The sequence below is a fragment of the Gallinula chloropus genome, assembly GCF_964237585.1.
Source record: "Gallinula chloropus genome assembly, chromosome: 1".
NCBI classification, from domain to species: Eukaryota; Metazoa; Chordata; class Aves; order Gruiformes; family Rallidae; genus Gallinula; species Gallinula chloropus.
This window is the reverse complement of record NC_140085.1, coordinates 40,536,005-40,547,281: the sequence shown is the minus strand read 5'-3', so window position 1 is coordinate 40,547,281 and position 11,277 is coordinate 40,536,005. Positions and strand designations below refer to the sequence as shown.

The following is an 11,277-nucleotide window of genomic DNA, read 5'->3' as shown; positions in this document are numbered from 1 at the left end:
AATATCTTTGCAAAAATCCTTGGACGTTACAAAAGAAAATAACTGAAAAGATTTCAAGCCTACCCTGACTGATTTTTATTTTCAAGAGATATTTCCATTTTTAACATAACAAAGGTATTTTGAAGAACACATCTGAACAGCAAGCTAACTTCTTTGCAGAAGGAAAAAAAAAACCCAGCTCCAGAGAAGTTTCCAGGAACACTAATCATTAAGATCCAGTTTTTTCAAAAGCCGCACGAATCCCTCTCTAAATGGCACAAATGGTAAAAATATTTGTAACGTAGAAAGATGTTCTTAATGCACAAAGAATACACAGTGTCAGCTAGCTTCTGCAGGCCTATAAGCAAGAAAAGGGAAAGTCTGCAGCTCATCTGTAGATAAAGCATGCACCTGCAAAAAGGATTAAGCAGTTTTTTTGAATGGAGGACAAAATTCAGCACCAACAGACCTGCTTAGGAAAAAGCAGTCATTTTGTGGGCGCTTAATTACACACAGAGATACATCATTTTCTACTGTAAATAAGCTAAATGCAGTTGATTGATAGTAGTGGAACCATATTGATGCTCATCCATTTCTTTTCCCTCTTCCATATTTTGGACAACTGCATAGTATTCTATGCTGCTTGGCATTTCCAGAGCTTTCTAAAAAGCTGAAAAACCTGAGAAAATTGACTTAAAATAGGAAAAAGTTGTTGTTTCATTATTTTATTATATACCTCTTGTTTGATAAGAAATCTGTCACATCGTTTTAGAAAATAACATTCTGAATCATACAAAGATTTTACAATTGCAACTCGTCATCTGTATTTAAAGAAATCAGCAGCGTAAGCCCATCAGAAGGCCAATGTAATTTTAATGTACCTCTGCATATGTTCTGTGACGCTGGTTTACAAAGCCTTGTTAGGTGCAGAAGGAAGAAAGGCTTGTTTATGGGTTAGGCTTTACAAAGTAGTAAATAGGCAACACAGAGAGTCAAGTCAATAGGTGCGGAGAGTTAGACAGAGATACCAGTGACACTCACTTGCCTTCTGAAAGAGCTTGCTACCTACTTAAAGTGCCAGCATAGTGTCTTATCTTTTTAAATACCACAATGTTCACACCGGTTATACATAGAAATAGGCATGGCTGCATTTACTACACCCCATTTTTAATTAAAAAACATTTCTTATAAACACATATTTCCAACTCTTTTGCATAGCCTTGTATGAAAGCACTTACAATCTTTGCTTTCACAAGCAACCAGAAATAATGAATATAATAGAATTGCACAGCAACACTTTAAAATCTGCATAGTAACTGAAATTTTAGTTATCCAAAGTATTTTTTTGCAATGTCTCTCTCTTGCCGCCTAGTAAGTTCGTTAGAATTCAAATACTATAGAAACAATGCTTCAATGAAAACCAAGTGCCATTTACAAAGGTACAAAATATACAGCAAAGTTAACCTCTTGTTAAATAAAATATACAGATTAGCTGATGCTCCAAATTATTAGCCAACACCTTATTTTAAGGGATGAACTTTTAAGGGAGCTCTCCCCTGTCCCAGTATAGGAGAATTATACAACAGTTTCTCTGTATGCTTATGCAATGAGTCACATTCGTTTTAATTGCTGATAACAAAGGACTGGGTTTATCATTCTGCATAATGAGGGCCAAAAATGATCCCTGGAGGAACTACAGTAACTAAAGTCAATGTGAAACCCTAGAGATCAGTTCCACCTAAGAACCTGCAGCCTACCCATCGAAATATTTATAGTAGTAATGCCAATCATTATCACTGTGGTGGCTGTTAAGCCCCCAGGAGAATTCTCCTGCAATCTGACAATCAAAGTACCATTAAAATAAAGTGTCGCCAACATACGCCGTGTCCGCTCAGTCGTTAAAACAGCGAGCTGTGAAAGCTGCCTACTTGTCCTTAAGCTGATCTCTCCCTGATAATAAATGAGTTTTAGAGAAAATAGCATGTTCCCACTTAAAACCAGCCATTGTAGTTTAACAGTTTGGAATGAAGGGCAAGTGCTTGCATGTTAGGTTAGCAAAGAGGTATAACATCAGCTACGATTACAGCGGTGTCACATCCCTGTCATTCACTCTTGGTCCAGGCGTATATTAACCATGGCAAAGCATCGGCCAATGCTGTGAAAGAGTGGCACGACGAAAACTTCTGTCAGGCTCTTCCACACGGTTTGCACTGAAGGCAAAACCATCAGACAGGTTTTCACGAAAGGCACCACGATCCTGTGAAAGAGAAAATGGAAAGTTTCAAGATTGCTGCTGGCCATAATGAGGAATCAGGATAACAAGTGTGAAATGTTATGGAAGAGGAAGCCGTTTTTGTAACTCTAAATTTTACACTCTAACACTCATTCCTTGTTGATTTCGTTCCTCGTGCCTGCAGATGCAAAAGCACCACAGTGTGTGGTCCTCTGGCAAGCTTCATTTGTGTGCAACACAGCGTATGGGAGATGCCAGCTTTCTTTTCATCACGTCTTTGCTCCTCCTCAGTTGGCAATGCTGAGCTAACTCTGGGACCTGTCTTTTATGGGTGTGAACTTCTGTTGCTGGAAGGGCTGGTGTATGTAATACATTGCAACCTTGATGCCACCCCACTGTAGCTGAGGAGCAGAGTCATCTGCTGCACTGTGGGCATATCTGAGCATGGGTCTTTGAGGCTTAACAGAAATGCCACATTCCCCAGTTTGATTGACTGGGAACCGGTGGTCTTTACAGCCTGTTTCTCTAGACTCCTCAATGCATCTCTGGAGCCCTCAACACAAGAAGGACATGGACCTCTTGAAGTGGGTCCAAAGCAGGGCCACAAGGATGATTAGAGGGCTGGAGCACCTCTCCTATCAAGACAGGTTGAAAGAGTTGAGGTTATTCAGCCTGGAAAAAAGAAGGCTCATGGGAAACCTTACAGCAGCCTTCTAGTACCTGAAGGAGCCTACGGGAAAGCTGAGAAAGGAGTGTTTACAAGGGCAGGTAGCAATAGGATAAGGGGCAGTGACTATAACAGAGTAGGTTTAGACTGGACATAAGGAAGAAGTTCTTCAGTATGAGGGTGGTGAGACAAGTTGCCCAGAGAGGTGGTGGAGGCCCAATTCCTGGAGGCATTCAAGGTCAAGCCTGATGAAGCTCTGAGCAACCTGATCTAGTTAAAGGTGTCCCTGCTTACTGCAGGAGGATTGGACTAGATGACTTTTAAAGGTCCTTTCTAGCCTAACGCATTCTATGACTCTTGCTTTGTTGTCTCTTTGGGTGTTTCTTTTCTCTGTCTCGCTCACACACAATCGCAGAGGCACACATGCACGTCGCCATTCCTGTCTCATTCCTACCAATAAAACCTTTCTGCTAAAAGTTGGTATGATAGAACAGAAAAAAGCAAAGCAACATCCTGTTACACTGGATTACGGCAGTACAGACACATGCTCAACTTAACAAAAATGGGATCTTACTGATACTGTAAAGCCTTTCATTTGTGGATGAGAAACTAACGTAGAATGAGATCAAAACTCCCGGTCTGGGAAAGCTCTTTTAATTCACTTCTGGGTACGTAATTGAAGGTATTGTGCTTTCAGCTCCTGAGCCCTGGTAACCTTCCAGGGATGTTCTCCCTATGTGCCAATTCCAAAGCGATGTCATTAGTGGTGGCTTACGCCAATCACAGGAACAACAGGGACCAGCCAGAAGTGCACATCTGGGCAGTTAGTTCGTGAGGGCTGGCACATGCGTAGTAACTGACCGCTCTAAGTTACTCTCCTTTCTTAATCACTTAGAAGGCCAACCCCCCCTGTCATTTCACTAAGCTGCATGTTCTTATTTGGGTGCAGACAAACAAAATGTATAAATAATTTATGTAATACTGAAGTGGTACTAGAGCGAGGTTTAAAAAAACCCAACCCTTTGTGCCATATATAATACATTTATTTCCCAAATTAGGTATAAGATGCTTCTCTTGATAAAGATGATAAGCTCTGTTCTAGTTTGCTGATGCATTCAAAATTTAAGATCTGAGTCGTGAGTCCACGTAATTCCATTGCAGAACTCTTATTGACTTTGGTTGGGACAACAGGAAATATTTCATTTACTATTTCAACATAGGTCTGAAAAATACCTAAGCATTCCATATTTCCAATGAGTACTCCTCAGAATAACAAAGTAGAAAACAACTTTGCACATTTAAAACCAGTTGAAGCTTAGAAATGTAGAGTCAAAATGAATTATTTTCAGTGTTTCTCTAACTGGATTCTCAGCTTTCATCACACAATGCAAGCTGTGTACCAGTGCATCTGTGCTGCGCTCTAAGCTAACCCAGATGGATTTAAACAAGAATAGTTTTTCTAAAACCTTCTCTTCTTTTGTCACTGCTGAAACAGCTAGTAATATACACACCATATAGAACTGTGGGCATTACTGGAATAATGTCTCTCTAGTTTTAAATGCTGTAAACCATGTGTTTTATAACCACCTATAGTATCAATGCATATAGAATAAATAATTTCTGTGGGAAAAAAGTAGGGCTTCATGTGTTAGAATACAGTTGATAAACATCAGCAATGCAAAAGGGGGAAAAAAGTTGGTATTTCTCCAAGCAACTCAGGGAAAACACCAGAAATGGCTACTCAGCTTGTGTTGACTTCACCCCTTTTCTATTTCAGTCAGTTTGTAAAGGCCATGTCACTGCTCCCTTGCTGCCACCCAAAACTAGTTTGGCCTTTTCCTTCTTTTTTTTTTTTAATCTAACTGAATTGCAGAGAAGCAGAAAAGCCCACATGTCTATTGGACCCTCTGTTGACAGGATCACACAGCACACAAACGAAACAAATATCACACTATGCAAAATTTTCACAGAAAGATGTGGTGACTCACCAGGATGTTATTAGTGAAGGCTGGAAGAGTAATGATCATACTACTTGCAACTACAGTGGGCATTATTCACACTGTACAAGAACTCAAACTCTTTTGATAATGTTAAATGCAGTAAATTAAAAGAAAAAAAGTCTGGGTGGGTTTTTTTTTATAATATTTCAACATTTTCTATCCAATTTTATGGTAAATACATGTGAAAAACAGTGCAAGGTGTTCCCATAGGAGGAGATGTGAAACATGCTGGCAACCAAACTTAATCAATTCAGGTAACTTCCAATTTTAAAATAGAAGTCAGCCCATTCAAACAAGCTTTTCTCAAGGAAAGTCCTTTGCACTCAAGGGACCACTAAAAAGTAATTTTGAATGTTTACAATATGTGAGTGTATCTATATATATGTATCTACATGTATATAAGAACACATCCTGTTCCGTACAGGATATGTTATCCTACCATGTGGTATTTCCAGATCACCAGTGGGTGAGATGTGCCTTCCATGAAGTGGCCATGCACACTACAAAAATAAATAACCAAGCACCATTAGAAGCTATGTATTTGTTTTTGTGAGACCTGTCAAATAAACATTAACATATACATCCTTTACTCGCAATGCTGTGGGTTGACTCCAGTCTGCACTCCTAGTCACTGTTTGCTTGAGTAATGTCTAGCAGCATAAGTCAAGTTGGCATATCAAAATTTGCTGCGCTACTGGTACTACTGGTGTTACCACCTGGTACAGCACTGGGAAGAAAATCAAAGCTGTGATGAGTTTGGCATCTAAGTGGAAGCATTGCCAAGGTATTTCAACTGCCTATATGACCTCCCATTGAATCTTGCTATGCATATATATGTCATAAAATACCCATCCTTTCCCTAGGTAGAAGGAGTTACCTCATTTGGGAACTGCTGAACTGAAAAGAGCAAATGGCCCAGTTTGTTCCATCCTATCCTATATTCTTCTGTCTATTCAAGGCATGGCATCTACAGAGTTATACCCATCAACCTTTCTCACTTTTTGCTCACATTATTTTTTTCCCCGCTAATCCCTGAGGGAACACTGTCAAGGACCAAATGCCTCTTAGAAATGGCAGAGCACAATTTAATTCTCACTCAGAAGGGCATTTTCAATCTCTTGGGAAGCAGCTCAACTTTTCAGAGACTTCAGCAATGTTTCTGCAGAAACGATTCACTATTAATTCCTGCTTCAAAGTGAAGATTCACATCCTGTACTATGAGCCTCAGACACATCTTAACGCTATTTTTCAAGTACCGTACTGTTCAGCAGTTAAATTACCTAATTCCAAGTTTGCACATGCCATACATCATGACTTTGATTAAAAGTCTTGTGTGGCTCTACAATATAAGCAAGAAAGCTAAAAATTAGCTAAGAGTTGCAGAGCTTCATGTAGAGTCCCATTAACTCTTGGGCCAAGACATAACCACCAACACATAGTATATGAATGGTATTAACACCAAGCATTATATAACCCCAGGCCCTGGAAAGACTGGAAATGATAACACCAAGAAGGAAGTGAGACAACATCCACCTAGTTCCTCTTCAAAAACCAAGTGATAGATAACGGACATGAATGAAGAAGCATCAAGGCAACAGGAGATCATAACGTGGGTCTTCATGCCGTGTCTGTTCTATAATTTCATTTCAGTCAGTTCAGAGATGGTTTGGGCATTGAGTATGATAGCAGTAAGTTGTGTAGGTGGAGTTGTGGAGAGAAGTGAGATGATGCATGTCCATATCTAACTCTCTCCCTCTAAGTCCCTGGCTGTATCCTAGCACTATGAATGAAAGTTGAAGCCAAGAGGAGCTCTGAGTACCTACTGCTACAGCTGATGACAAGAGCATAAAGCTGGCTGAGGCCTTGTGCTTTAGAGCCTGTCTCAGACCGAAGGCCCAAGTTATGGATCCTCAGATGAAACACCAATTCTCAGCACGCACACGCAGCATATCCGATCACTATTCAGACAAGACTACAACAAAGGATGTAAGAGATTCAAGTATTAATTTCCAAGAGGTAGCATACATGTGGCTTGGAACAAGAATACAGTCCCTGATTTATAACGAAGATCGTGATTTTGCATGCACTGCCCAGAGGACCAGCAGCATTCTACTCATACCCTTAACAGGCTCAATGTAAGGACATGTTTAAATGCTGGCTCAGATATTCACAGAAACATGTTAAAACCAGGCCTTGACAGCTTCTGATGGTGAGAATTCTCACTTTATAGTGAGAATGACAGCCATCAGTATAGGGGAAGAAATGGGAAGAAGTAGCCTTCTGTGAACTACATTGTATGGAGGTCACCAACCTGCTAGCTGTCAATTTCAGCCCATCTTCAACCAACCTTCTACCAGGTAGCATAAATCTAGACTCTAGCTCAAGAAGTTAGTTTGAGAGCATAATCAGAATATATTCAGTCCTCATAGGCAAAAATTTAAATGTATTATTACATACATCTAGGTGCGTTTTGTTGTTGTTGGTTTTACTTTCCATGAAGCCTCACATGGTCTCCTTTAGCAATCTCTTTGCTGGTGAAAGACAACACCTACTATCAGGTATGAGGGGGTGCAACTTATGAGGTGCCCTTGATGCATTAGGAATGCTGAATCAGACACATGAGGATTTTTAGCGTGACAAAAAAACACAACAAAGTGTGTGACCATCAACAGAGCTTTGTGCCTAAGCACTTCCAAAAGTTTTTGAAACACCTTGTAATTTAGCCTCAGGAAAGGCTGCCCTATAGATCAACATCATCATTATCTCAGCAGTGTGGATGATGAAAGTGAGGCGCAGAGACTCTGATAAGCCCTCCTGCAGGCAGCCACTTGGGAGGTGTACCCAGGGTTTTCCCATGGTACTTCAGAGCTGAGGAAAAGAGTTACAGTGGAAGTTCCTTCCTTTCACTCATAAAATAAGGAGTTCCTGTATTTTTTCAGACCAGATGCCATGTGTTTAGGGTCCCTATGTCTCCATTGACTAACGCCTCTGGTATCTGTTGTTCCTATGTTACCCTCCCAAGTGCAGAAACATTGACCTCCTTACTCCCAAGAAATTTGGAACATGGAGAGCTGCAGAGAAGTTATCTTAGTCTCAGTGTGTTCCACCATTGTGTTGGAACACGTCCAGCTTGTGGCTGTGGGAAGATGAGACAGTGCTGGCTTTGGATGGTAGCACTGGATGGGGTCCAAAGGGGTGCAGATAGCGCTACCAAGTTATGTGATTGTTTCACACCCATCCCAGGTGCAAAGAAGATCAAAATGATCACTTCTGTATTGACAGTGAACGTAAGGAAGGAAAACCAGTTGTTGGGGAAGCATGTCTGTTCACAGAAAGTCAATGGAAACTTTTCAAAATCAAGTACCACTTTCAGACAGTCCTATTTCAGATGTACTGAGAACCCACAGTTCCGGAGAGTCACTGGGGACAACTTCAATAAATAGAAATTGACCTCTGAGTCCTGGTTCTGTGAAACTCCTGCCTACATACCCAGGCTGTGAAATCCAGATACAAGAACATTCTGAAGCATGAAAACTTACTAGTGTCTTAATAAATTGGGCATCAACGATTCATTCCACAGATATCCCAGTGCTGGAAGTCTGCATGCCCACCAGACCCTTCTGTGGTAACATGGTACAGTACAGCACAGTGACGGCTGACGGACTGAAATATCTGGGCACACTACATGTCGTCAAAATCTGGGGTGTAGTGGGTGGGCAGCTCTAAACTACATTGTAACTTCTTAAGATATTATGCAAACTTTATGCTCCAAAAATCAAGTTATTCAGGTTTTGAAGTGTCTTGTGACAACGTTGCCAATGCAAACTTCCATCCCACTTTTGAAAACTGAAATATGTGCCCAAAACATCACAAACACAGGTTCACACAAGGTATTCTTATTGCTCCGAGTTTGTTTCCCAGTTTCTGGATTACATTTTGCTTTCCTTAAAAACTTGTTCACGATACCACTGTTACCCAAATCAAACAAGGCTGCCCAAAACCCATGTATACAGAAAATCCTGTTCCACAGAAATTATGTTGATAATCTGTATTCACCCCTTCCTCAGCTGGACTCTCATGTCTTTCCTCACCCTCATTTTTTGCCCTGGCTGTTTTCCTTTTCCACAATCATCAGCCTTTCTGGCCTCAAGGTACCCTTCCCTGTTTCCCCGGTGTATTCTGTCTCAAGTACATTGGGTTTGCTGTGATTTGGACCACTGTATCTGACCGTGAACCTGGACCCTGGATAGCAGCAGCTTTCCTGAGCTCAGCAGGGGTTCTTTGCTTAGGTGGAAGTGATTTGGGGCGCTGCACCTAGGGATGGCCATGTACCAGATAGAAGGCAGTGACAGTAGATTTTGTGGCATGAAGCAAAGAAAGAGCAAGCTGGGCCCTCAACAGCTTTCTTCAGTCTGTGAGGAAAGAAAATATGAAAGAAGTAACTGTGCTGAGAAGGTGCCTGGTGTAAGTAATACTTCTGCCCAGGCCTTTCGTTTCAAACACACGTTTCAACAACTTAACAAGTTTAGAAAAACTCCCCAACCCCGAGCGATCACCATTAATGCCCCAGAGGCCGGCGGAGGCTGGGGTGCACTGCGGTAGGTGCCATGCGAATGGCGAAACAGACTCTCTGCCCAAAGGAGCTTACACAGACATGACAGGCTGCTGGTAAAAGCAAGGCAGGGAACTGAAGCCACAGAGGAAGCATTGTTTTCATTTCTCTCCCTTTAGAATAAAGCGGGTAACGTAAGGTGAGCTGCCTGTCGCTGTTAAAGACAGTGACCAGCAGTCAGGGGCTGACGCTACGAAAGGCGAGTCCTGCTGAGCTCCCGGCAGGGCCCACGCACCGACGAGCCACAAAACGCAGTTACCAGATGTGCAGACAGCTGAGCACCGCGAAGACGATCCCCACGACCAGGGCCAGCGGTATGGCAAGGACCAGGGTCAGGAGCTTGTAGATCAAGTACTTGCTGAGCTCAAAGAGAGCGTGGCTGCAGATCCACACTTTGTCGAAGGAGTGGGTTAGCTCGGGCTCCGCGATCACATCCTCGAACCCCAGCTGGAACAAGAAGCGGCTCTGCCGTTACGGGGAGCCGGGACGAGGGGAGACCGCCGGGTACCCCCGCCCGCCCAAGCTCCCGGCCCCGCCCGCCCCTCAGCCCGGCGCAGCTTCCCGCCGGGATAGGTCCCCGCGGCCGCGGGCCAGCTTGTACCTGGAGGTGGGAGTTCAGCCCGTGGGGGTCGCGGTCCAGCTCGTCGTCCGCGCACTTCTCCGCCTCCGACAGCGTGGGACCGCCGCTCCGCGGGAAGTTGTCGTCGTCCATGAAGATGCGGGTGTCCGCCTTCTCCGTCTCTAGCCCCATGGCGCTGACCGCCGCTCCGCGGCTCCCGGCCCGGCCCTGCCCTTCCCCGTCGGCTGCCGCGGCGCCCGCGGCCCCGCCGGGCTGGGGCGGAGCGGGGCTGCTGGGGACACGCCCCGCGGGCCGCGCCGCCGCTGCCGCCCTGGGTAGCCGGGAGCTCCCGGGATCGGGAGTCGGGGTGAGGGCTGCGGGTCAGCGGGGGACCCGCTGTCCTAAGCGCCCGCCAGCAGCCCGGCCGCCCCTCGCCTTGGCGGCAGCGTTATGGATTCTATAACGCGTCCCGTCCCCCCGCTCCAGGTTGCCGGGGGCCGCCGGCCGTGTTTGTTTTCCCCGTTCATCCGAACCGGGCGGCCATCCGGCCCCCGCGGCTTTCGCTGCGGCCTCACGCGTGACTGACATTTGCAGGAGCAAGCGTTAGTGGCACTGCAACAGCAGGCAGCGGGGCGAGGCGGTTGTGCCTCAGACCGTTCCGTTTTCAGCCGTCCCCACCGCCCTCGTTGCTACCGTAGGGAACAGGGGGGAGGAAAGGCAGGTTGCCACTGCCCACCGAGGTTCCTGTGTGCAGCCCCGCCGGCCTGTCACACTCCAGCATTACCTTTGTGGCTCACGCTCTCCAAACTGCCTGATTGTTGCTGCAATAAAACACTGCGCCTGCCTCGCCAAACTTCCCAGGGCCTGAAAGGGACCTGCTGCGAAGCTGGGGAGGGACTGTTTGTAAGGGCGTGGGGCAGCCACTGCGGGGCAATGGTTTTAAACTCGAGCAGGGCAGGTTTAGATCAGACATTAGGAAGAAGTTTTCCACTATGAGGGTGGTGAGACACTGGAAAAGGTTGCCCAGAGAGGTGGGGGAGGCCCTATCCCTGGAGACATTTGAAGTTCAACAAGGCTTGCTAGAGTGGCTAGAAAGCTGCCTGGTGGAGAAGAACCTGGGGGTGTTGTTTGAGTGTTGACAGAACATGAGCCAGCAGTGAGCCCAGGTGGCCACGAAGGCCAATGGCATCTTAGCTTGCATTAGAAATGGCGTGGCCAGCAGGTCCA

The 11,277-nt window shown here is 44.8% G+C and overlaps 1 protein-coding gene across 1 annotated transcript; it reads right to left on the bottom strand.

Annotated features, from left to right (window-relative positions):
• Positions 1-627: 627 nt before the first annotated feature.
• On the bottom strand, positions 628-10,255 carry CAV2 (caveolin 2). The gene is made up of 3 exons (XM_084273585.1): positions 10,093-10,255; positions 9,751-9,938; positions 628-2,236 (listed from the first exon to the last, which is right to left on the bottom strand). Exons 1-3 carry the CDS (start codon positions 10,240-10,242, stop codon positions 2,086-2,088), a joined length of 489 nt encoding a protein of 162 aa, XP_084129711.1. The 5' UTR covers positions 10,243-10,255; the 3' UTR covers positions 628-2,085.
• Positions 10,256-11,277: the final 1,022 nt, after the last annotated feature.

Coding starts and splice junctions, on each gene's coding strand:
- CAV2 (XM_084273585.1), bottom strand. CDS start 10,242: ATGGGGCTAGAGACGGAGAAGGCGGACACCCGCATCTTCATGGACGAC. Junction 9,939..10,092: donor GGCTGAACTCCCACCTCCAG/GTACAAGCTGGC, acceptor TTCTTGTTCCAG/CTGGGGTTCGAGGATGTGAT. Junction 2,237..9,750: donor CTCAGCTGTCTGCACATCTG/GTAACTGCGTTT, acceptor TCTCTTTCACAG/GATCGTGGTGCCTTTCGTGA.